The 27,255-nt window shown below is 43.7% G+C and overlaps 1 protein-coding gene across 5 annotated transcripts in view; it reads left to right on the forward strand.

Moving 5' to 3' along the window:
- Positions 1–27,255, forward strand: part of UNK (unk zinc finger) — a 71,216-nt gene that overhangs the window by 41,636 nt on the left and 2,325 nt on the right. Inside the window, exons 9-16 of one of the 5 annotated variants that reach the window (XM_060252131.1) lie at positions 1,198–1,245; positions 3,762–3,962; positions 13,454–13,522; positions 14,472–14,646; positions 16,771–16,872; positions 19,372–19,560; positions 25,095–25,276; positions 26,907–27,174. In XM_060252131.1, the coding sequence (XP_060108114.1) occupies positions 1,198–1,245; positions 3,762–3,962; positions 13,454–13,522; positions 14,472–14,646; positions 16,771–16,872; positions 19,372–19,560; positions 25,095–25,276; positions 26,907–27,174 (1,234 nt within the window). The remainder of the gene's footprint in view (positions 1–1,197; positions 1,246–3,761; positions 3,963–13,453; positions 13,523–14,471; positions 14,647–16,770; positions 16,873–19,371; positions 19,561–25,094; positions 25,277–26,906; positions 27,175–27,255) is intronic. The other 4 variants (XM_060252130.1, XM_060252133.1, XM_060252132.1 and 1 more) reach the window with 4 other exon arrangements.

Below are 27,255 nucleotides of genomic sequence, written 5' to 3' on the forward strand. Positions count from 1 at the left end.
TGAAAATGTGAAATTGATGTAATGCTTCCTGCTTAGAATAAATTTCACTTCAGAAGTGTCCTTTGGTCATTTGAAAAGGATTGTCTTGTGGTCACCTTTTCAGGTTCTTAGAGTACTTGATTCCTCCTGTACCTCCCCATGTGCCATTTAAGCAATAGCCACCCCTGGACTTTAAGCTCTGTTAGTGGTTTTGGTTTAATTTGAAATGCTTCCTTTTAAACAATGGCAACAACTCCTAAATAAAAAGTTAGTATTGCAGCCCCAGAGTCTATGTGAATACAAAGATTTTTTTTTAAAAAAAAGCAAATACAAAAACCCTTGAGCGGTTGCCATCCATTAACTATAAGTCAGGCGTGGTTATTTCTTACAAATGCTTGTATGTTTCTCTAAAACTACTTCAAACTGTGGTTAAAATTGACTCGCTGTTGTGTGGTGCTAAACTCAAGCTCTTACTTTTTTAGTAACTCAGCCAGTGGGATATGTGCAGAGTCCCTCAACCTCTTACAAACTCAGATGTTTTTTGCAGTACTGAAGCACAAGCTTGACAAGTTTGGTGTTTAATCATTCTGATTATGTTCAGAACATAAACAATTATGACTACCTGCCTACCTGAGGGACCGTCTCTCCCCATATGAGCCCCAGAGAGCGCTGAGGTCAGCTGGGAAGAACAAGCTGACTATCCCTGGGCCAAAGGAGGCGAAATTGCAGAACACCCGCGCACGGGCCTTCTCCATCACAGCTCCATGCCTATGGAACCAGCTTCCGGAAGAGGTGCGGGCCCTGCGGAGTCTCGACCAATTCCGCAGGGCCTGCAAGACCATCCTTTTTGGGTTGGCCTTTGCAGACTGCTGACTAAGGATCGCTGAATAAATGGATCCGCCAAAATGATTTGGCCTCAGTGATCTCCGCTATCATGCAAATTGACAGAATAGCGGCAGGAACATCACCGTTACTGTCAAATTATGTTAAATGTGAATCAGAATGGTTTTAAGACAATGTTGATTTTAAAGTTTTTGTCTAACTACTGTATTGAATAATTATTCTATGAATGCTGTTAGCTGCCCTGAGCCTGCCTAGGCGGGGAGGGCGGGATATAAATAAAATTTTATTATTATTATGATCATGGAAAGCTAAATACTTCCTTGAAGTAAACAACTAACTCATGTAGTCTGTTTTTTGTTTTCTTTGCATTTGTAGGTATGGAATAAACCAGGAACTCTGCCAACTAGCCCCACTTCCACTACAGTAAGTATGCGCTGTAACTGCTAAAATAGCAAGTACTGTGGAGAGAACTAAACACTTTATTGAAGGGTTCTCTGTTAATTCAAGCCTCATCTTTGTCACCTACTGTTGTAACGCTAACCAGTGTCAGCTTGCATTCAGCAAAATACCGGTGGAACCTAGATTTTCTCATGTTCCTCTCTGCCCTTGAAATCTCTTATCACTTCCAGGAAAGATTGCTTTGGCCATCAGATAAGACCCACTGTGGTGGAATATCTGGGTGTGTGAAGGGACTACAGTGAGAAAGAGGTAGGGTGAAACTCTCACTGCAGCATCCCAACCCATGACGCAGTTCCTTCAGCGTGATGACCCCAGAAATTACCTTCCTTAGCAGTTGGAAGGGATTGCAGAAAAAAAAACCCCACACCTTCTGCTGACCCTTCATTGGCTACAAGCTGATTTATTTATGGCAAAGTTCTTTATGTGCACAGCTATGGGTATTGGGCACAGAACTTCCTGAGAATCTCCCCTTTCACTTTTATCAACGTTTCTATTCTCTATTGTGAATGTGTACATAATATAATAACGTAATCTAAATATAGCTTTCTTGACTAGTAGAGGAAGTGGCTACTTAGGCGTGTTACCAGGCTGAAACCTATCCTTGTTTGCACATATCCATAATATTCCTCCAGTAGCAACCTCAGAGTATTCAATAAAAGAGGCCTCGTGACTTATGGTAACCTGAAGAGTCATCCTCTCCCGGTTTGTGTTCAAAGGTAGAAAAGTTTCATTTATATCATGGCAGCAGTGTGCCCTATAATGATGAAAGTATAGTTCTTTCTGGTAAGCTGGTACAAGGAGCCTGTTTCTAAAATTGTCAGCCTACATAATGTGATCACATCTGGATACGAAAACTGTAAGTGAAGCAAATGAGCCTACTTGTTAATTTGGATGGAGAATTTGAAATGGGCATGAGTTAGATGGAGGAGGAATGAAAAGGCAGTACATTAGAAGCTGAAGAGATGCAGGATCAGGGGTACAGAGAATGGATAACAAGCTGTATAAAGTAAAGGTGTTCTACCCTGTGACTGCTGTAAGCCTCTCCCATGCCATGTTCAAGTGACAGAAATTGGTCACTTAGTTTGGATTCCCACCCCCCACCCCCAGCTTATAAGCATTATAAGCTATTTTTAAAGCAGAGATTTTCAGGATTCTGAAGGAGCTGCTAGGCTTGCACTAGAAATCCATCTTCTGTATTTGGGGAAAGGACAATAAGGAGCAAGCAGAAATATAAATGGGCTAAGTGCAGTTTCACTTGCACTAGATTTTGTGCAATACCTATCTCTTTCCACCCTATAAATTATTTTTTTAAAAGGTAAAGGTAGACCCCTGTGCAAGCACCAGTCATTTGCGACTCTGGGGTGACGTTGCTTTCACAACATTTTCACAGCAGACTTTTTATGGGGTGGTTTGCCATTTCCTTCCCCACTCATCTACACTTTCCCCCCAGCAAGCTGGGTATTCATTTTACCGACCTCGGAAGGATGGAAGACTGAGTCAACCTGGAGCTGGCTACCTGAACCCAGCTTCCGCTGGGATCGAACTCGGGTCACGAGCAAGGAGCTCAGACTGCAGTACTGCAGCTTTACTACTCTGTGCCACGGGCCTCTTAAATTATAGTACCCAGAAATTGGTTGCCAAAGATCTTGCACTAGTGGAAGTAAGGTTATAAACTTGACTTGCCATGGTTTTTCTCAAATTTTTGCTTGCGCAAGAACTCTCGTGCAAGTGAAAATTTTCACTCGATCTAACCCACTATTTTCTAACACCTGCTTAGGGAGAATGTGGATAGCAGTATTAAGCTTCAGGCTCAGTGATTAGCAATGCGAGTTTGCAGTTGAATCAATTTTGTCTCTGGTATCAGGAAATGGCTATGCTAGAACTGCCTCTGCATTTCTGAGACAAGAACCTGAAGTGAAATTATTTCTTATCCTTGCAGTATCCTGGGTTGGAGATAACCCTTCCACTAATGGAGCATATTCACAGAAAGACTCGTGGTTACTTTTCCCTTCCTCGTGCAGCCTTGTTGCACGTCTCAAAAGCCATTCTTGATGGCGCGGGAGGGGGGAGACCCTTAAGAACAACATGAAATGCCATGCAAGGGATTCAGCAAAATTAGGATTTGGCAGAAATTCACCTTTCTTTCCAGTGTTGTACAACCATATGCTCCAATCACAGCGCTTGCTCTGCTCATCCCGGAGTTCATAAAAGGATTTCCACTGATTCGCTCTTCACTTATGGGCGTGTGTGGAGGTGTGCACTGATAGCAAGAAGGTGGCAAAAACCCCTTCCACGTATTCATTCTGTTTTGCAGAATGGTTGGATCCGACCTGATGTTAACGACGTCATAGCCGCCCTCAGATTTTTCTGTCCAGGGATTCTAGCATAAATACAAACAGTGTTAAAATTTTGGGGATCAGTAAATGTAGACTATTTTAGTTCTTCTTGTGGTGTGACGTGTGTTGTTTTCCTTGTGTTAGATCCTCTGTAGAAATAGCAGTCTTGGAAGCCCATCTAATATATGTGGGTCCCCTCCCGGTGTCATTGGAAAACCCCATAGCTTGGAAAGCATTGGCTTTCCCACAGATTCAGTAACTGCAGCCAGCAGCTACAAGAAGGCACCTGGGTTTGAACGGGAGGACCTGGTTGGAGCAGAGTACCTAAAGAGTTTCAAATGCCAGGTAGGTAGGGAATACTGGAAAGATGAAACCAAGTACTGTTAGTTTCAGACTAGTTTGGCAGTGCCACTGTGAAATGCAAACAACTCTTCATGGCCCTTTCATGTACAATGAAATTGGCCCTAGACTAGCAAAATACGGAAACTTCTGGTATCGGGACATGTACATAAACAGTGAACCCAGAACCAAATCAGAAAATGAACTGTGGATATTGATTACATGTCAAAACAAAAACCAAAACCTAGCCAGCTTTCGACACTCTTTTGAGCCAGTTTAGAGATGCTTTTCTCTGTGCCAGAGTTGGGACTTTTTCTGAAAAACACTTAGACAAAGGACCAGTGATATTTTAAAAATTAAAATGTATTAATCTTTATAGGGTATTTCTATAAAACACCTGAAATAAATTAAATTTCTATTATTTTCTGTAGAAACCATTAGCTTATATCAGTTTCTGTATAGGTATTTTTGAAATAATTTCTGAGTGAAACTGAGTTTGGTATTGGCAGTCTACTATATTACTGGCGGAACTATATAATCCTGCCCATTGACTGAAGTCTTCTGGGGAGCCCCTTCTCCAGGTGTCCCACCAAAAAGTCCCTTGGCACCATACTTGTGGAGGTTCACCCAGTGCCTTCTCTTCAGGTATTTAGGTATCACATGAAGATCTTGGTGTTTTCTTTCTGCTTTTCTGTAAGATTCGAACTTCTCCATCAGTAGAGGAACGTATTCTTAATATTAGCTTATGCCTTCTCCTTGCTCCATGGTCACTGTTACTGAAACTATTTTTTCAAGGCTTCTTCTGCATTTGGAGGCAGACCACAATCCGTGCCCAGCCCACCACATGACTGGACAAGCTTCCTCAGCTCAGTCGCTTAAAATAAAGAACACAAATACCCAAAAAAAAAAAAATGCCAGACTAAGAAGCTGGCCATCTTCTCCTCTGCCTCTTGCCTAGTTACAACAGCCGGGACAAAAAGGAAGAAATCTGCTCAGTGAGAGTGCCCAGCCTTGTCATGAGCTGAGCTGCAGCTGGAGCTGAGTTCCAGCGCTCATTATATTTCAAAACAGTCTTGAGTTGCTGCAGCAGCAGCCAGCTCCTCAGCAGCAGTTCCTCTCTCCCCTAAATCTCCAGGAGGGTCTTTGTCCAGTCCTTCTACTCAACATGGTTGCCTTTTGTGGGGCCCTCCATACAGGGCTCAGTGTTCTTCACATGCCTCCTGTCAAACATCTGAAATCCTCTCCTAAAGATTCTGGCTTTCGAAATAGCCTTTTATCACCACCATCTTGTTAGCCAAGAGGGCTTTGGAATCTCTTAGTTAGGAAGGGATGTTGCTCTTTCCAGAAAGATTCTGTGACTTTATACACAGTCCCTTCCTTCATTCTGAAGGTATACTTCATGTTCCACAGAGACCAGTAGATTCCTCTGTATTTCTGTCCTCATCCCAGTCATCCTAAAGACCATGACTGGCACAAACTGTACATCAGATGAGCACTGCAGAAGTGACGTCACATGTCATGAGTGGACCGACTGAGTGAAGGCTCCCGCCTTCAACCACAGAAAAGGCATTTTATGAAGCATTTAAGGAAGTGAAAATCTTTGGGAAATTGGGGGTGGGCAAGGTTAATTATTTCACAACTGGGGAAGACAGAAGCAGCTGAAGCCCCAAAAACAAAATGGCAGCCATGAAGCAGAGTGAGGAAAACAAGAATGACTCAGTTAATGGGAGATTTGGAAATACTTAAAGACACCTACTGGTTTTCTCAGCAGTTTCAGGCCCCAGGAATCTCAAAGTCCAGAGGAGTCGCCATTCTAATTTCTAAAAATATTTTGTTGTACAGCACTGAAATAAAGAGCAGATTTCTGTTTGCTTAAAGGTACACTGGAAGGTTTTAATGACTCTTGCCTCCTTGTACACCCCAAATAGTAATCAGATAGAAATGATTAATGATACCCTCTAGAAATTAGGCTTTAAAGAAGGAGAAATTCTTCTTGGTTGTGATCTTAAGTATATTTTAAATACTAATTTAGATAGATCTCATTATGGTAAAAGTATTTCACAGAGTTCTGTGGTACAAAATAAGCTTAGTAGAATTCTAGACGCTTATAATTTTGGTGATGTTTTGGCACCACTTGCATCCATTAGAAAAAGATTGTACGTATTTTTTCAGCGATGCACAATATTCATACACAGATTGATTATCTTTTAGTGCCTAAGCCAATTGCAGCATTGGGGGTGTGGCCTAATATGCAAATTAGTTCCTGCTGGGCTTTTCCTACCGAAAACGCTGCTGCTTCATCTTCATTTCCTTCGTCGTCTTCATCTGCTTCTTTGTCTTTTCCCTTGATGAATCGCCCCATCCAGGCCAAAGCCAGCCTCTAGGTGATGGACGACAGTGGGTAAAAATACATACATCAATCAATAAAACCAATCAAATTAAAAAAACAGATTGCAAATTCCAGTGACGTCATATTAAAGCGCTACTATTCCTGCTTTCTGGATGCTGCATCAGGAACAGGGGATGCCCTTCAGTGGGGTGGAGGAGAGGGATGCCAGCTTGGCCGCCATCACGGTCCTCAGGCTAAAACCTGATGGGACACCTCTGCTTTACGGGCCCTGAAAATCCTGAAAGATTCCACAGGGCTCTGGTGTTTTCTGGCAGAGCATTCTACCAGGTCAGGGCCAAGACTCCAAAGCTCCTGGCCCTTGTTGAGAACAGCTGGATGTCTTTAGGGCCAGGAATCCCCAGTAGATTCTGACCAGTAGAGCATACAGCTCTTTCAGGGACATAGCCGAGGAGGCTGTTCCGTAGGTACGTCAGTCCCAGACCACTCAAGGCCTTTAAAGGTCCACGATGGCCTCCACACCTGCAGCCAAAGATTATGGGACCGAGGCTAACAGGTCACCCAACAGCAAATATAGCTGGGTGTCATCTGTGTATTGATGACACTCTAGCCCAAAATTCTGTATCATCTGGGCAAAGGGGCACATATAGATGTCAAACAACATCAGGTAGAGGAGTGCCCCCTGAGGAACCCCACACACCAGGGGTGTCTAGTTGACATATCCTCCCCTTGTGCCACCCTCTGTCCCTTACCATGGAGGAATGAAGAAAGCCATTGTAAGGCCATCCCATGTATTCCCACATCAGCAAGGCAGTGAGTTAACAAGTTGTAGTTGACTGTGTCAAATGCTGCCATGAGGTCTAACAGTAGTAGCAGCGCCAACCTGCTCGATTCAGCTGTATTCAGAGGTCATCTGTTAGAGCACCAGGATAGTCTCAGTCCCATGGCCAGGGTGGAAGCCAGACTGATATGTCCTCCAGAAAACTCTAAAGTTGCTCAGCTACCACTCTCTCAATTACCTTACTCAGAAATGGTAAATTGGAAACTGGGTGGTAATTGGCTGGATACGAAAGATCCATCAATGGCTTTTTAAGGAACCTTATGAACAATGCTTCCTTGAGGCCCTCTGGAAACACCCCTGTCTCCAAGAACAAGTTGATGATTTCCTTCATGGCGCCCCAGATCCTCTTGTCACCAGCCATGCGGGACATGGGTCAAGTAGGCAAGTGATTGACCTGACAGCCCTCAGAAGCCTGTCAACATCAGCAGAAGAAAGAAGATTGAAAGAGTCATAAACTGAACCCAAAGACAGCCAAGGGGCCTCCAGCTCACTCACAGTATCAAAGTTGGGAGGTTAGTTGTGACAGAGCGACAGGACTTTATCCACAGAAAAGCTCATAAAGTGATAGCCAAATGGTTACCTCTCTTTGAGCCTCTCGTGAGGGCTGTTAGTGACCAAATTATTCTAAATAACTGGATTTGGCATGAGTCTGCAGATGCAATGGAGGCTGAGAAGAACTCCCTCTTTGCAGCCTTCACCACCATCTCATAGGATTTCACCTATGTCCTATGAGATGCTTATGCCGCCCCATTGCAAGTTCACCACCAAACTCGCTCTAGTTGTCAAAGGTTCCATTTCATCTGCCTGAGCTCTTCTGTATACCAGGGGGATGATTTCCCTTGGGAGTGAAGAGGACATTGGGGTTCAAGTCTACTCAGTGGCTTCAGTGAGATGGGAGTTCCAGTCTCCTATCTGCTCATCTAGAGAGATGCAGGAGGGTTGTGGATCCTGCAGAGCATTCTGGAACCCAATAGGGTCCCCATTAGTCTGTGTGGGTGAGCAAAACCGCCAAGGCAGGGAGGAATGGGAATGTCCAGCCAGGCCTTCAGTCAAGTGGTCTGACCATGGCACCTGTTCTTTTGAGGTTAGATGCACATACAACCCCATGCCAAAGATCAAATCCAGTGTGGGGCCCAAGACAATTTGGTGGAGTCCAAGTGCTGCCATGGAAAACACTAGGGCTTAGGCCTAAATAGTGGCAGCAGGTCCGTCTGCATGGACATTGAGGTTCCCCAAGACTAATAGTCATGAGAACTCCAAGGCCCACTTGGCCACTGTCTCTAGAAGGCCCAGAAGACTGTCTGCTGGTGCACTAGACTGTTGCTACCACCAGATAGACAGACAGACCCACCTCTGACTCCCACACCAGGCCAACAAATTCAATTTCAGGGATCTTCGGGATGGGGAGTGGCTTGAAGGAGAAAGCTTCATGGATAAGCAAGGCCAATCCACTCCTCCACTCCCGAATCTGAGACCTTGTGGAGCAAGTTCTTTCAAGGCCACTGTTTTGCCCTCCCGAATCCAGGTCTCAGTCATGCAAGCCAGGTCAGAAAACCCAGGTCTCAGTCATGCAGGCCAGGTCAGGTCAGAAAACCCAGGTCTCAGTCATGCAGGCCAGGTCAGAAAACCCAGGTCTCAGTCATGCAAGCCAGGTAAGAAAACCTGGACTAACCCTCAGATTTCTTAGAACACTGGTTCCCTTTGTTCAAATTTACCAAAGGCAATGCACAATTTAAGAAGAAGATTCCTACAAAATATAGCGTACTAGCATTAATATAAGTCTAGGAATGTAGTTCAGTTTATTCAACTTGTATCCTGTCCTCTCTGACAAGCGGGCTCAGGGCAGCTCACAAGATACGAGAATAAAATAAGATCAATAAAAACATTAATTAAAACAATCGGTGCTAATTTCCATACCATTCAGAAAAGGATTAAATCGATAATTTAAGTAGGTGGTATTCAGTTAAACTTTATAATCATCCTTCTTGTCTGATGTCTTAGGTGATGACATTGCAGGTTTAATGTTATTAATTCCAGTTGATGACTAACAATTATACGCCAGGTGGAATAGTGTAGTCTTACAGGCTTTGCGGAATTGGGCAAAGTCCCACAAAGCTCTAACATCTTCTGGAAGTTGATCCCACCAGTAGGGGGGCAGCTACAGAGAAGGCTGTTTTGCACGTTGTCGTAAATCTTGCCTCCCTCAGCCTGGGGCTCGACAACAAGTTTTGAGATCCAGATCACAGTACCCTCAGGGAACGTGTGGGGAGGACTGTATCTTACCGCTCCTGTTCTTTGTCCAAAGGTTTTGTTCAAATATCTAAATATTATGCTATAGTTTATATTGTTATTTTTGCAAAAATCTTTAAAATAAAAAGGGTTTTTTTTAAAATAATAATAATAATAATAAATTTATTCTTATATCCCACCCTCCCCCGCCAAAGGCAGGCTCAGGGCGGTTCACAGGCATGGAATTCCATGGTGTTATAAAACAATACAATATAACAACAATTTTAAATAATCAATGACATAATAAATAAGTTAGTTAAAATAGATAAAATAGGTGCTACATTACTATGGGTCATAATATCCACAAGATGGCTGGATGGCTACACATCAGTTTAGCCAGGTTCTGTTTTGAAGGCGAGCTGGAAAAGAAATGTTTTACAAGCCCTGCGGAATTGATTCAAGTCCCGCAGGGCTCGTACCATCTCTGGTAGATGATTCCACCATCGAAGGGCCATTGCTGGGAAGGCTTGCTCCCTGGTTGCCTTCAATCGAGCCTCTCTTGGCCCAGGGATTATTAGGAGATTTTGCGAGCTAGATCTCAGTGCTCTCTGGGGAACATATGGGGAGAGGCGGTCCCTTAGGTAGGCAGGTCCTCGGCCATAAAAGAAGAAGAAGAGCACTGCATGTCTCCCTCAAGTGTACAAATACTTTCATCAGTCGTACACCGTTTTCTTCCTTCCCAGTAGCGTGGGAAAGAAGGTATATAAATCAACTATTGCCAGGTGAATCAAGGCCTGCGTCTTCCTGGCCTACAGGATCCAGCATGTGCTGCCACCTGGGGTCACTGCCCATTCCACCAGTGCCGCAGCTACCTCAGCAGCCATCTCCGCCAACGCACCTACTGAAGAAATCTATAGGAGGTGGCTCCATGGATTTCAAATTCAACCCTTGTGAATTATTACTAAATTGAAGTGTTTGCCTCAGCTGAGAAAAGCTTTCAGCAGAAGAGTACTCTGAAAGATGGTTCCCAGTTGATTCCTTCCCCTCTCGGTGGCTTTCTTTAGCAGCTTATATGTAGAGGTGGAAGCTTAGAAATCTTGGAGGCTTAGAAATCCATGAATTGGAGCCTACCCCCAAGCAACAGCGAGAGCCTTGCAAAATCCGTTTACATTAGCTCTGCTCACAAAATGAGGAGGAGGAGGAGTAACCCAGTGTTAAGGATACCTGTCAGTCCATTGACGGAAGAACCTTCATGGTAAGCTCAGCGTTTCATTCTCTTTTGAGTTATAGCCTTGGTTCCTTCTGGACTGTTCAGTTTTCTTTGTACAAACTTAGTGACGTTGTACTTGCTTCCGGTTATGAGATCTGTGTTCTGTGGTTTTTAATTGTGATCCTTTTAATGTAATGGTTATTTATTTTAATGAATTTTGTCTTACTGTTTTAGAAGGACGTAAGACACTTTGAATGCCGGGAAAAGGCCCTTGTCATTAACCAGTGCTGCAGGATTCCCACAGTTCCATTTACCTTTCTTCATACTGTTGCGTATAGCAGGTGGCCATAGGAATTAGCACACTACTTTGCGCTATCACGAATATTTACTGCGGAGTTTGTAGTGCCATAGAGAATTTGAAGAACCCCAGTGCAATTGCCATAGCACTTATACTTGTATCCTAATGGAGACAAACATGTCGGTTGTGTTTTTGAGTGTTTGGCTCCCAACACTGTAAAGACACGATAATTAGATCCAACCAATGTCAAGGGCAATGGCTGCGTGGGAAGAGAGGAGATAATGGAGAAGGAGAAGAAGGGGTTTAAAGTCTTTCATTCCTGTGTTGTTTTCCTAACTTGAAACAATCCCACAGAGCTTTTATTTTGCCCCTTTTGAGACAAATAGACAGGACCGTAGGACACTAGCAGCTTCGTGGTGGCATTTCAGATCAAGAAAATGATTCAGGGATGAAAAGTTTTACCCACCTTCCTCTTTGCCGTTGTACCAATCCAAACTGGGGTCATGTGCACCTTCTATTTTAAAAGATTGGGACTTCTCTACACAGCTCTCAGTGTCTTGTCTGATTTGGCCCTGAAGTTCTGCTGATTTTGATATGACATACTCCCAAGTGAGTGTGTATAAGATTACATTCTTACTTATCTGTGTTCTGTGCTCTGGGAAATTTTCTTTCTCCCTAACATATTTTTATGAGTTTTGATCTTACAAATGAATAAGTTGAGTGTATCCCTGTTAGTTTCATTTGATATGTCTACCACTTTCAACACAGTTGATCACTCATTGCTGTCGGGGGGCATAGAGTATGAAATGAGGGAAAGGGGACTGCCGGTTGAGCCTCAGGGCCAGCATGTGGGAGTCAGCAAACTAGGCAATTGCCTAGAGTGCCAGCTCCCAGCAAGGGCGGGCACCCTCTCCCCGCTTGCGCCGTCCCTGAGCCTCCCGCTCGTCGTTTCTCGGCTCTGAGGGATCAGAGGAGCTCCCCCGATCCCTCAGAGCGAGCGGCATTTCCCTTCCCCAGCATCCTCTGAGGGCACTAGGGAAGGGCCAAGTGATCTGGCCCCGCTTGGCAAAGGCGTTTGCGTGGAGGGCTCCTCAGAAGGAGCCCTCCTTGCAAACGGGACCATTTGGCACCGCTCAGCCTTCCCGCGCTTCAGGAAGGTTGAGCCAGGGGTGCGGGAGGCGTTTGTATGGAGAGCTCCTAGAGAGGATCCCTCTGTGCAAACAGGGCCATCTGGCCCCACTCAGTCTTCCTGCACTGTGGAAAGGTTGAGCGGAGGGGGGGGGGGCGTGTTTGCGTGGAGGGCTCCGATTTGGGCCGGCGCTGGGGACCCTCCCCCACTGGAGGGGGTGGTGGAGCCTGCCTGGGGCGGCAAAAACCCCCAGCGCCGGCCCTGTTTAGCCTTATTATAGTTCAAGCCTTTTCTAACCAACTGTAATCAGAAGGTGGTTGCGAGGGATGAAAATCAGTATTGTGGGATTTATTCTGGGGAGTGTTGCAGAATCCTTTTCTCTCTCCCCCTTGGTATTATATGAGATTCCTCAGTGAGAGTGTCGCTTTGGAGCTGGGTATCATCAATATCTATCATTACATAAGTCTCCAGCTGCTGCCATGTTGGGTCAGTGTCTGACTGCCACAGATGGCTGAGGAAGAGTAAACTGAAACTGAATCCTAACAATAATAGAAGTGATGTTAGTTGGTTGTCCTTGACTGTCCTTGTCCTTGGTCTGTCCTTGAAGGGATTATACATCAGATGGGTGCAGTTTTATTTGAGCGTAAGGATACTGTTATATTGTACTCTGTTAACAAAGCAAATTACGTCCCTAAAGTGCATTTCCCAGCTGCATAGATCCCAAAAGCTTTTATCCTACTTGGAGGCAACTAATCTGGCCACACTGATCCTTACAATAGGAACCTTGATTGCATTTTAAGTTTTGTAGCATGCACCACATAAGGCTATCCTTGAAGACTATTCAGGAACTTTATGTTAGATCCAGTGTGAATTTTCTGCACATACAAAACACTTCTGCTAGTGGAATACGATGTTCTTGCCTCCTACTTTCTCACTGCATCCTGCTGATCTCCCGGAAATGCTGTCCTTGGGGGACGGAATCCTCAGGAGCATCGTGAGAGGCAAATCATGGGACGGCAATGGGAAAAGGTTATTGGTGGCAATTTCATGGAAAATTTACTTCGGATCCAAGCGTTTAATTGGCATAAAATGCAGTAGCCTGTTTGCTGTCTAACCACTGGGAGCATATTACTCCCACTTTGTGACCTCTCCATGGGTTGTCGGTTTTGTTCTAGGATTTTTAGGAGGATATTGTTTTTGTATGCTGATTTCTCTGTAGAGTATGGTTTTAGATGTTGATGTTACTCTTATTTTTATGTTTGTTCTTTTTTTTGATAGTATAGATTGCTTTATTTTGTTACCTTCCTTAAATTCCAGTTATTTTGGGGGAAAGGCAGGTTTATAAATTAATAAGAACCTCGCGGTCTAGTCAAAAGTTAGCAGTTGGCCATTTCAGATTTTGGTTCTCTTCCCACTTCTTTTTCTTTATTACGTTTACTGCAGCAGGCAAAGATAAAGTCCCATTCTATGGAACACAGATCCCAAGATCAGCCTCTATTACAGCCCAAACAAGTAAGTTGTTTTTTAAAAAGCCCTTTTGTTACATTGCTAGGTGGTCACGGCGTGGACTCTTGAAGTGTTTAAGAAAAGGAGACTCTTAACTAGTCTGTATTCAGGTTTGTGCAAAAAATTGGTGGGATGTAGGTATAGATATGCTTTCAAATTATAATCATAAATCTGACTTGGACTACTGATAATCTACAGGATCTTTTTAAATTTTGAATGTATGGTGGGGTTGTACATAGAAGAAGAAGAAGAAGATATTGGATTTATATCCCGCCCTCCACTCCAAAGAGTCTCAGAGCGGCTCACAATCTCCTTTCCCTTCCTCCCCCACAACAGACACCCTGTGAGGTAGATGAAGATACTGGATTTATATCCCGCCCTCCACTCCGAAGAGTCTCAGAGCAGCTCACAGTCTCCTTTACCTTCCTCCCCCACAACAGACACCCTGTGAGGTGTGTGGGGCTGGAGAGGGCTCTCACAGCAGCTGCCCTTTCAAGGACAGAGTCTCAGAGCGGCCTACAATCTCCTTTCCCTTCCTCCCCCACAACAGACACCCTGTGAGGTGGGTGGGGCTGGAGAGGGCTCTCACAGCAGCTGCCCTTTCAAGGACAACCCCTGCCAGAGCTATGGCTGACCCAAGGCCATGCTAGCAGGTGCAAGTGGAGGAGTGGGGAATCAAACCCGGTTCTCCCAGATAAGAGTCCGCACCCTTAACCACTAGCATGTGGGTTGTGAGTTACCTGAGCCTATGATGCAGCTGAAAAATTGTGAGCAGTCCTCTAAGACTCCCAAATATGCACCATAGCTTTAGCATATGTATAGAAAGTTCAAAACATTCTATGTTTTCTATTACTGATGGAAAACGTGCTTTTCATTACACTGTTTATAGCCTTGTTCGTATGTGTTTCTTGCTGGCATAAATGATCCAGTGCATAAATACTTGTTCCTCTTTCAGGATGTGTTGGGGATTCTTCCTGTTGGGAGCCCATTGACATCTAGCATCTCTTCTAGCATCACCTCTAGCTTGGCAGCGACACCCCCAAGTCCGGCTGGCACCAGCAGCGTCCCCGGCATGAATGCCAATGCCCTTCCATTCTACCCAACCAGTGACACGGTGGAGTCTGTGATAGGTAATGTCATTTGTGCACATTTATATCTGAGCCCTCAGAAAAGGAATATCAAGGCACAGGAACAGGAGGAGCGTGTTAGAGTTCTTTTTGTAGAATCCGTGCTTTCTTTTATAGACAGGTCTTTGAGATGCCTAGCACTTTACTTTGTTAAGAGCCACATGGGCTACAACAGAGAAACGGTGCAATCAATATAGAGTTGCAGAAAACTTCACTATACAGGAGGTAACACTGAAATCAGAATCTGAAAGAAGCCAACTGAACTTGGATTCAGTAGTTCTACCAGACTGGCATTAGAGAAAATAAAAGTAAAATGAACTTCTTCCTAGCTTCAGCTCCCAGTGGGCAGTCAAATACAGTCTGTGCTATAGTCTCAATTCTCCGCAGAGCATAAGCAAATTCCACCAGAAGATAAACATATATATATATATATATATAGAGAGAGAGAGAGAGAGAGAGAGAGAATCAATCATGTAACAAAATTTCAGCTTTGGCACGGCCAAACACAGGAATTCCCTTTGCTAATTTAATAAGATGTAAATTCTGTTATACTGTGGTAAAATGGTGAATGGGAGAATATGATTGCTCTTGACTTTTCTCTGGTGAGAACTGAACTATTTTCCCATTATATTTTACCTTACCCCATGCTTGTTAAATTCATAAATCTCAACATTGTCCCAAAGTGCCACGATGATAAACCAATCCAAGATGGAATTTTTGACCTGTGATAGGTATTACCTGTGGTTGACACAAATGTCTTCATAAATAATATAGGGAAGACACATTCTCCCATCCGTAGACGCCAATAACAAAATCTGTATCCAACTTGTGTAAGCCTTTATATGAATCTTATTTGTGCTTTTCTTCTTCAAGAGTAATACATTATTTGTGAATCTCTGTCCTTCAGCTTTCCCAAGAATTCTCAAGGAGAGTAAGAATCCAGATGGTGCAGGGCAAACTTCTCTTGCTTTATTTTTCTTCCTAAGCATAATTTTGTTTCCTCTTTAAAATATCCCTGCCTGATACTGGCCTCTTATTCTCTCGGCGTTTTATTAAGAACTGTTAGCGATATAATCCTGTCCCAGAAGGACCACAGTCATAAGCAAGCAAGCAAACGGGGGTTGGGGGGGGCACCATTTATTAAGCTCCTGACACTGTGCTTCTTAAATTTTCAAATAAAGACTCTACAGGAAGCTCTTGAGGAGACTAGCAGTCCTTTTAAGAATGTGTCAAATACGCCAAACCTAGCCTTATCCGAAAAACAAAGCAAAGGAATATAAAACTTTGGTGAAGGAATAAGAGAGTGTTAACTGAGAGAGTGTTTATGGCGGTTCCGTAATCCCCCGTTTCTGAAATAACATAAATGTAAGCCATCCTTTTAAAGATAACACTGTCTTTCATGGGGCAGACTGGTTAGGAATAGCACTGAGGGAGATCCTGTGCAGGCTTGCTCCATCTCATCCCCAACTGGCAATGTCCATGCTATTGCCAACCCATCGTTGGGACACCACTGGCTATTGCCTGCTTGCCAGGTCCTGCTAATCCATTTCCCGTCCCCCCTCCCCTTGCCTGACTGCCACACACGATCCTCCTCTTTCCACTACCATATCTGAACCTCATCCCTACTTTGCCCATCTTTTCTGTCACAGAATTGCAGCCCGAGTCGCTACTGCACTGTGAAATTCCTAAAAGTGAAACATTTCATGCGCTGTGGCAACTCCTCCGGAACAATACGGTTACCGAGTGACCGGAATGGGCTAACTGCCCGCTTCGCCGGTCATGAAAATATCTTGGGATATTCTTCTACTAAAAAAAACAAAACAAAAAAAATGAACTGAACAACGGGAGTTGCCGAGTTGACATGTTTCACATTGCTGTTATTTCTGATGTACGATTTTCGGGAAGAACCTGACGCTTGAAAGGCATTTTAGGATTCAAAGTAGGAAACAGGAAGTGATATGTAAAGCTTAACTTGACTATAGCAGCAATGCACGGGGGGGGAACAGGGCCCTGTAGATTCTACAATCCAGAGCAATAGCATCTCTGCATGTAGGCTGTTTGGGCTTCCCTATCACTTGAAGTTGTTGGTCCTTTTTGTAACATATAATTGGTGCCTCTGTCTGGCAGAGTCTGCCTTGGATGACCTGGACCTGAACGAATTCGGAGTGGCTGCCCTGGAGAAGACTTTTGACAGCAGCTCGGTGCCCCACACGAGTGGCATCATGATAGGTACATGAAAGCAAACAGAGCTTTCTTTGATCTTCTGCCAAGCAGGGTTTGCCCCCATCAGCTGGCTGAAGCAGCCTAACAAGCTCACAAAACCAACCCTATTATGTGTCCATCAGCAGCCAATGAGAGAGATTTTGAAGTGGAAGGACCCTCTCATTGACTAGCAGATTGGAAATTTCTTTCCATTGGTTTCATACATCCCAGTTATGTTTACGGTACAGGCATGCCTTATTTTGCTTTATAAGTACCTTAACGGTGACACTCTAAAACTTCGCAAAATTATGATGCGAGTGTGCGTTTCTAAAGGGAACCTCTTATTTTTTTTGAAAAATAATGGGAAACCAATTGGACTGGTAGCATCGTTTTGCTGTCACAGGACCATGGCAAGGCATTATAGCTGCTCATGGACAAACTGCCGCATATGTATCTCATCATTTTGTACATGGTCATTTTAAACCAGCATTCATATTTTTTTTTCCCCTGTCTCTGGCTGTTCAGGTGAATATAGTCCTTACAGACTTACTGCCTCCAGTACAAGAATCTCTTTATTCAATGACATAGATTCTTGTATGTGAAGTAAAGCCATGTGCAAATTGGTGGGTTCAACACTGCTACTCACTCTTGCTTAGATGATTGGTTTCTTAAGGTCACATCCATCAGCTTAAACCTGCGGTTCCTTGGTGCAGTGTCAGACATTTCAGACCACTGTGGAACTCTTTTGCAATGGCCATCTTTGTCAACGCACCGTTCCATTTCACCATGTCTTTCCCCGATATTGTTTCACGTTTGTGCAGTTATGTAAGTCAAATAGCCTGCTGCTATTCACTCCTCAAGTGATAAGATTCTGGTTTGCGCAAAAAGGAGGTTCCCGTTTAAAGAAGTAGAATTCGGCACGTGCCACCTGTGCAGTGACATCACATCTATGGCGATTCTGGCGAAAAACAATTTAGATGTGGCTGTTGTCCGTAGTGTGGAGGCAGGCTGAACAAGTCAGGTGTGTCAGAATGGGACCCAAGTTGTGCTTCTCCTGTAGCGTAGACGCGCGCTTGGTTCTCATGAAGCCGACAGGGTTTTCTTGTTTTGTTGGAACGGGGATCTCGAAATTACACTTCTCTGATCAGTAAACTGATGCAGAACTTGGATTGGGTTGTCACGGCAAACCACGTCCTCCTCCCGCAGCCCCGCCTAGTGGACTTAGAGAGAAGAAGAAGCATGGCAGAGATGTGTAGTGTGACGTTTCAGTTGCTTCTGTGCAAAAATTGCAACTATTCTATGCTCGAAGGACATGGCACATAGGCATGCCTCCCATAAGTGCCCTAGGCCCACTTTGGTTTCTTAGCCTCCTCTTGGTGCGGCTATCCGTTTTCAAGGTTTATAAACACAAAGAATAAAAACGTGAGTTTAAAGAAAGATGAAATCCGATAGTCTCACGTCTCTTTCAAAGCCATCTAACTTTGTGCTAGTGGGTTTGATTCCTGTCCTGTGCCATGCACTTTTCTGGACTTCTCTGTGCTTCAGATGGTGGTGTGATTTCCTCGGCTGTTTTTTATTCTTGTGTGAATCGAGCATAAATAATTAAAGTATCGATTACTGATCTGATTTGCTAGAGCATTTTCCTTACGAGGGTACGTAATGTGTAAGCAAGATTAAAATAAAGTATGAAGAGCCTAATTTTCCATAATTAATAATTTCCCCCCCTGTTTAACAGATGGCTTTTCTCTTGATGCAAAGCCTTTGAACCTTAAAAAGCAAGTGAAACACTTTCCAAGTGATATTAAGACCATCCTTTTTATCCCTAACACATGGGACTGAATGTGTAAGGATAAGCTTGGAAAGCTCTATAACGGAAAGAAGCCGTTTCCAATTCAGATCATGGTCCTTGAAAATGCAGTCAGTTCAAATAATCTGAGATTGTGTTTCCTGTTCCTTTGAAGAGAATCTTAGATGCTCATTTTCATTTCATCTGCAGACCCTTAGAGAAATGTAGCACTTCACAGCTATATTTTCAATATAAAAATAGTGACAGAGTTACATTTAAATATGCATAATGTAGGTTAGGGTATTGTTGTGGAGACAACAAACGCCGAAAGTCATTGAAACTGTCTTGCGACAGCCCTTTAATTTCAGATAAAATCTTTCATTCCTTAAGCAGAGTTTGCTCGTCCCCAGATGCCATGTTTTGCACAGCAAGCATCCAACTGTGTTTCCATACTACCTTCCTTGGCCTGGGGAACAGTTCCCATAGCGTTCATCCCAAAAGCGGAAGATGAGCGTGGACTTCCCCATCCTTTCCTGAAGCAGAGATAGAGACAGAGCGTGGACTTCCCCATCCTTTCCTGAAGCAGAGATAGAGACAGAGCGTGGACTTCCCCATCCTTTCCTGAAGCAGAGATAGAGACAGGGAGAAGCAAATGCCTGCTGTTCAGATTCCTGTGCTGTGCTTCCACTCATAACTCGTGGCTTCTACATCCCCATCCTTTCTGTGTGTTCTTTGTCCAGGTGGGAGTATGCTGCAAAGTTCTGCTCCTGTAAATATCCCTGGGTCCCTTGGAAGCTCCGCCTCCTTTCACTCTGCCTCTCCTTCTCCACCGGTCAGCTTATCATCGCATTTCCTTCATCAGCCCCAGGGACACTTAAGCCAATCAGAAAACACATTCCTGGGGACATCAGCTTCTCATGGATCGTTAGGTAAATGGCCAATGTGTTTGTGAGAGCACGCATATTAACATGTTACATACCTCTATATGCCATGTAAGTATCTTCATTTTATTTTAGCTTTCATTTTAATGTCTCTGTTGCCACCTAACATGCCTTGTCCCCCTGAAAGGAGGACGCTCGAGGCTTAAAACCATGCCCCCAAAAGAATACCTCCCGTACAGCAAAAGTAGAATACCATGCAAAAGACAAGGCAGAAAATTAGCCCAGGAGAATGAAAATTTATAAATCATGTCAACAATCATGCCCCCCTCCGTAGGAAAAATTTTATGTGTGTCATGTGTTAAGTGCTGTCAAGTCATAGCTTGTATATCCCTTGGTCTCTTGGAAGTTCTGCCTGTTGTAGGGTTTTCAAAGCTTGTAGGGTTTTTCAAAGCAAGAGACTTTTGGAAGTGGTTTGCTGTTGTCTGCCTCTGCACAGTCACCCTGGAGTTCCTTGGTAGTCTCCTATCAAGTATTAAGCAGGGCTGACCTGGTTTAGCTTCCAGGATATGATGAGATAGCCTGGGCCATCCAGGTCATGAAGAAAAAACTACATATGAAGCTGCCTTCTACTGAATCAGACCCTCGGTCCATCAAAGTCAGTATTGTCTTCTCAGACTGGCAGCGGCTCTCCAGGGTCTCAAGCTGAGGTTTTTCATGCCTACTTGCCTGGACCCTTTTTCGTTGGAGATGCCGGGGATTGAACCTGGGACCTTCTGCTTACCAAGCAGATGCTCTACCACTGAGCCACCGTCCCTCCTGCATATGAAGCTGCCTTCTACTGAATCAGACCTTTGGTCCATCAAAGTCAGTATTGTCTTCTCAGACTGGCAGCGGCTCTCCAGGGTCTCAAGCTGAGGTTTTTCACACCTATTTGCCTGGACCCTTTTTTGGCGATGCCGGGGATTGAACCTGGGACCTTCTGCTTACCAAGCAGATGCTCTACCACTGAGCCACCGTCCCTCCCTATGAACATATGAAGCTGCCTTCTACTGAATCAGACCCTCGGTCCATCAAAGTCAGTATTGTCTACTCAGACTGGCAGCGGCTCTTCAGGGTCTCAAGCTGAGGTTTTTCACACCTATTTGCCTGGACCCTTTTTTGGAGATGCCAGGGATTGAACCTGGGACCTTCTGCTTCCCAAGCAGATGCTCTACCGCTGAGCCACCGTCCCTCCCCCTATGTATTACTGTTATGTAATACTGCTGATATGCTTAGATGACTTCATTTTTCAGGTTTCTCATTATTGGTCGTAGCTGTTATTAATGCTAAAAATCAGATATTCCAAATATCTCAACTGAAATCCTCTCTAAAAGAACCTTGAACATATATGAACATATGAAGCTGCCTTATACTGAATCAGACCTTTGGTCCATCAAAGTCAGTATTGTCTACTCAGACTGGCAGCGGCTCTCCAGGGTCTCCAGCGGAGGTTTTTCACACCTATTTGCCTGGACCCTTTTTTGGAGATGCCGGGGATTGAACCTGGGACCTTCTGCTTCCCAAGCAGATGCTCTACCACTGAGCCACCGTCCCTCCCCTGACCAGCAGTGGCTCTCCAGGGTCTCAAGCGGAGGTTTTTCACACCTATTTGCCAGGACCCTTTTTTGGAGATGCCAGGGATTGAACCTGGGTCCTTCTGCTTCCCAAGCAGATGCTCTACCACTGAGCCACCGTCCCTCCCCTAATTCAAAGTATAACAAGGCCTCCATAGTTCATGTACATCCAAACAGACCAACATGAAAAGGTACTACTTTTTAAGAGTGACTAGCATACTTCCCTTCACCATGAATAGTTCTTTTGCTTTTAGGGTTGAATTCTGTGTTGCTCGGAGGCTGTGATGTTATGGTTCGCTTGAGAACTGGCACCTCCGTTTCAGAGTTAAGGCTCTGGCTGTTCTTCATCATTATCATTATTCTTGAGCCCTGGCAATAGAATAAAGTTCTTGGTTGAGCATTGGTTAAGCGTTGAGTTAAAATGCACTGATATTAATGGAGGGCTAGCTATAGTAACTGAGTGAACTTCTTTAAAGTGTGCTACGGTCATTTAACGAGGGTGTGAGGTGAGCACTGCACAGACGGTGTGTGACTTTTTCTGCTGAAGAAGCTTCCAGTTTAATTAAGATACATACGAGATAAGACAGGTGCTAGGAAAACTAAAAATGGGAAAGCAGTAGGGGAGATGGCATGTGGAAAGACCTAAAAAACCAGATACCTGTTTTTAAGTTTAAAATGTTTTCATGTGCTTAATCACATTTGTCTGTCATATCTATGCAATCACCTGCTTTGTACAAACCAAATCCATGGTCCATGCAACTGGAAGCCCTGTGTAAGTTCAGGCCTCCTTTCAATTTATTTTTAAGGGGACTGTTTTCACACATACTAACTAGGGAACCCAGATGCACATGCCAGGGACATGAGTGCACTCTTCTCCAAAGCAAGACAAAACCATGGAAAATAACGATGAAATGTGAGAATTTATAATAACCAGTCGTACAGCATCTCAGGCAAAAAGTTCAGAATAAAGCAACTGTCCGCTTGAAGTTAAGTCTGTAGTAATTCAGTTTCATGTCCGATGCTCTCACATAGTATACCCTCATGGAGTCAAAGTACTTCATTCACAGTTAGTCAGTTTCAATAGATGTTCATCACAGGAGATAAATTTCCAATCCGATGTACCCAAAGGATTAAAGTGCTTGTGTAAAAATGTATTTTTAACGCAGCTGGAGAGCAGGACAGTTGTTGACGAGTCCTTTAATCTGAGTACGCCGGATTTGAAATTTATCTACTGTGACACACTACAATTGAAATTGACTAATTGCGAAGCACTTTAATTCTCATGGAGTATACCAAGTAGTAGAAGAAGATGATGATATTGGATTTATATCCCGCCCTCCACTCCGAAGAGTCTCAGAGCGGCTCACAATCTCCTTTACCTTTTTCCCCCACAACAGACACCCTGTGAGGTAGATGAAGATATCGGATTTATATCCCACCCTCCACTCCGAAGAGTCTCAGAGCGGCTCACAATCTCCTTTCCCTTCCTCCTTCACAACAGACACCCTGTGAGGTAGATGAAGATATTGGATTTATATCCCGCCCTCCACTCCGAAGAGTCTCAGAGCGGCTCACAATCTCCTTTCCCTTCCTCCCCCACAACAGACACCCTGTGAGGTAGATGAAGATATTGGATTTATATCCCGCCCTCCACTCCGAAGAGTCTCAGAGCGGCTCACAATCTCCTTTACCTTCCTCCCCCACAACAGACACCCTGTGAGGTAGAAGAAGATATTGGATTTATATCCCGCCCTCCACTCCGAAGAGTCTCAGAGCGGCTCACAATCTCCTTTACCTTTTTCCCCCACAACAGACACCCTGTGAGGTGGGTGGGGCTGAAAGGGCTCTCACAGCAGCTGCCCTTTCAAGGACAACCTCTGCCAGAGCTATGGCTGACTCAAGGCCATGCCAGCAGCTGCAAGTGGAGGAGTGAGGAATCAAACCCGGTTCTCCCAGATAAGAGTCCACACACTTAACCACTACACCAAACTGGCTCTCCAGTGAAGAGCATCAGACATGGAAATTGAATTACCAGAGACTTGACTTTAAGCGGACTGTTACTTTATTCTGAACTTTTGCATAAGATATTGTATGAGTTGTTATAAATTTTCACATTCCGTAATTATTTTTCCAGGGTTTTGCCTTGCTTTGTTTAATCTAATATCTGTGGTTCTCTTTGGTTACACTCTTCTCCAGCCATGTATATGAAATAATTTTTAATACACTTTGTGTACACATTTGCCCATGTCTGCATCCAATTTGGACAACCTGTGCCCCTCAGAAAGATGTGTATGGGGGGGGGTGAGATTGCACATCCACAGACGTCTGGGCAGTCTTCTTGCATCACACAGTTCTTCATGCATAACAGGATTTCCAACTAATGAGTGTGTGGCCTAGCCATATAAAAGTTGTCTACATTATTGGCTCTCAATTAGGTTGGCAATTAGTGGAAATGGCATTTTCGGTTAGCCGTATAATAAATGCATTGTTTTCCTGTAGGAAAATGTTACTGGCAAGGTTATGACTAGAATCAGGGTGAGTTCACATCAGCCATATTTAATAATAGTGCAAGCCTTGGTCTCTGAGCTGAAATCAAATTCTGATTTAAATTCAATATGAAGTAGAAAATGTTTAGTCAGATGCCTATATTACAGCTGCAAATATTTTTCCAGGTTTCCCATTTGTTTTGTGTTGCGTTCTTTACAAAAGATAAGAGGCAGCCCCTGCTCCTTTACTGATTTTTTGTCAGGCCAAAATTTTTATTCACATCTTTTCATTTATTTTCTGATTTCTGGTACAAGCAGTTCCAATGGAGATCTGTGTGTTGTTTCATGCATTCTTTGCTAGGGGTTGGGGTGACGAGATTCTTGTATGATGCTGCACATATTTGCAATTGCACTTCTTGTATGGTCCCCATTTTTAGACAGAAAACATCCTAAGTGTAAACTTTAAAAAAAAATAACATTAACTGGCACGTTTTGTTAAATTCTCTGCCTTATTCTAAACTCTGATCCATAGGCTGATTTCTCTGGCATGGCTTTAAAGCGGACATTCAGACCGACTTATGAGAAATCAGAACATCCCAGTTCTGAAAACTCTGAAACTGATTTAAATCTATACTGAATAACTTAATGTAGTTAGATCTGAATGCAACTTTACACATTATATTAGTAAATTACTAAATGATAATAATAAATTATGTTCGGTACGATCCTATGCAACGTTATTTCAGCCAGTCCATTGATTTCAGTGGGTTTAGGAGTAACTCTGCATAAGATTGTACTGTTTATTAAGTATTCCATTGAATAGTACTGGTTTTTTGGGGAAAAAAATCAATGGATTTGTTATGTTATAAAGAAAACTGTGAGCCTCTCCTTAGCAGTATACACCAAACACAAATTGCAAGGATGTTTGAGGGAACAAAAGACCTGGTAAATTTGACAAATGAAGTTAAAAAGTTGATGGGTGGCTTTTTTTTAAAAAAGCTGCTCGTGGAAACTTTTGCAGTTTAATAGAGACCACATCTATGCAGAAGTTCTGCGAATGCCTGTTTTAAACTCACTCTGATGTTCGTCTCTCTTGCCAGGTCTGCACTGTTGGCGCACCCATTCTGTATCCAACTACATTGATGAAGTTAAAGTACAGAGCTCTTAAGATCAGTATTGGCACTAGAATGCCATGTAGCACGTTGCTCTTGTTTAAGTGGGGAACGCTTCCCATCCCTCCCGCTTCAGCCAAAGAGGTGAACAACAGTGCAGCCATCCTTGGTTTCATTAGACTGCCTGCCTTATACAAAGACCTGTTTCATGACCAGGTTGCTCCCTGAAATCCCCAAATTAATCCTGTGGAAGACTGAATCCTTTTATTCCTCTTCCCAGGAAAAGATGGGGCCTGAATTTCATGCAGGGAAAGGGGTTAGTTAGAAGTATTTGTGATGTAACTTCTTTTCTCTGTCTCTACATGAAACAGGTTTAAATGGGATGAACAGCAGTATATGGGAGCACTTTGCTTCTGGAAGTTTTTCGCCTAGTACCTCACCTGCGTTCCTGTCGGGTCCAGGTGCTGCTGAGCTGGCCAGACTGCGTCAGGAATTAGATGAAGCTAACAGTACAATAAAACAGTGGGAAGAATCTTGGAAACAGGCCAAACAGGTAGTGTGCAGTAGCAGGGAGAGGCAGGGGTGGTTTGCTAATGGTGACAAGTAGTTTGGAGTTCAAGATAACCAGCAGAGTTGGAGTCCATAGCAGAGCTCCTTCACATTAATGTTTTCTTAGCTTTATTTGAGATGCATTTACTAATAAATAAAGAACCAGCTAGTATTGTAAACACAGAAAAGTAAATTGTAAGTTGTAATATAGTTTTAAAAATTCAACAGAAACTTACTCAAATTCTTCTATAAATGGTAGGTTCTTCAGTTTGTTTGGGTACATCATTCTAATTGTTCATACTGCCTGCTTACGTGTGTTCTCCAGATTAGTATTCTGTTCAATGTTTAAATAATTCAGTACTTATCCTGAGGATGAGCAGTTGTGGTTTGAAGGAGAGGCATATTCTGAGTCCAAGCTACCTTAAGGAAATGCTGGGTAAAATATACCTTCTGTGGAACTGGCATACGCTCACCCTGAACCCGATTGGCTAGCAGTTTTGCTGGGTGTATATATGAACATAAGAAGAGCCTTGCTAGATCAGACCAAAGACCCATCGAGTCCATCCAGCTGACTCTAGGAAGCCCACCAGCATAGACGAAACAGTATCCTCCCGGACGTGCTCCCCAGCAACTGATACAAAGAGGCGTACTGCTTCTGGTACTGGAAGGAGTAGCTATCCAGTATGAGTAGTAGCTGTCGATAGCCATGTCCTCAGTGAATTTGTCCACTCCCTTTTTAAAGCCTTCCAAGTTGGTGGCCATCACCACATTGTGTGGCGGTGAGTTCCACAAGTTAACTATGTGCTGTGTGTGAAGAAGTACTTTCTTTTGTCTGTCCCGAATCTGTATGTATGTATGCTTGTATAGTTGTTCTTACTAAATTCTTTCCTGAGCTCTACTGGCAGGCTTCTTTGGTTCTACACCCTCTGTTTGTTTCAACTCTATACCTGGCTTAATCTGTAGGGAATTTATTGTAAAGTGTAGATGCCTGGGTTAGGTATTTGATGTCCATTTTTAACCTTGGCATTCTTCCCATCATCTGCTGCCAAAATGATGACATGTGAAATATATAGGGAGCCATATCTTACTAGCTTGAGGGACCTGTTTACACAAAAAGTTGTCTACACCTTTGGGCAACTACTGTGAGGAGGCAGTTTTGAAACGGAGGAGGAACTTTCAAAAATCCAAGATGTGTGCACACAGTTTACCAGCACTGTGCCTACAATGGGGTAACTTGGACAGGAATTACCCAACAACGAAAGAAATTAGGGTTTGTAGAATCTTTCGGGCTCAAGCGCCGTGTTCTACTGGAGAACACGGCACTTGAGCCCGAAAGATTCCACAAACCCTAATGATGTTACCAGCCGTGAAAACTTGACATCTTTGATAGCAAAAGAAATGTTGGTGTATCCATGTATGATTCTGAATCTTCACACAAATAAGAAGGCTGTTGCATATATTTTAATAAAACACTTCAGGAAAGTTTTAAAGCCTGTAAGGAAGGGCAGGAGATGGGAGAATTCCCAGCCCTGCCCCCATCTTCCCCTTCCCAAATCGCAAATACTTCACAATAGATTATCCAGTGGAAGCAAGCTGAGAATTTATGGTAATTTCCCTGCCTTTGGGATACACAGGCTTGTGATGCGTGGAAGAAAGAAGCAGAGGAGGCCAACGATCGTGCCAGCACAGCGACTATGGAATGTGAACTAGCCCGAGAGCAAAGGGAGGCCTTGGAACTGCAGGTGAAAAAACTCCAGGAGGAAATGGAGAGAATCCACACTGGTCAGGACCCCCAGTTCCTGCGTGCTCTTTCTGACCTAGAGACCCTCTCCCTTTCCACGCTCTATACTCTCCAAAAACAGCTGCGTGCCAACTTGGAAAGAGTCGATAAGGTGGGCTTAAGTGAGAGATGTTGTTAATTATCTACCATTAATCACATTTACTGTTTTACATTCTAAATTGCATTTTTTTAAAAAAAAATCT

This window comes from Heteronotia binoei, chromosome 13 (assembly GCF_032191835.1).
Source record: "Heteronotia binoei isolate CCM8104 ecotype False Entrance Well chromosome 13, APGP_CSIRO_Hbin_v1, whole genome shotgun sequence".
Taxonomy (NCBI): Eukaryota; Metazoa; Chordata; class Lepidosauria; order Squamata; family Gekkonidae; genus Heteronotia; species Heteronotia binoei.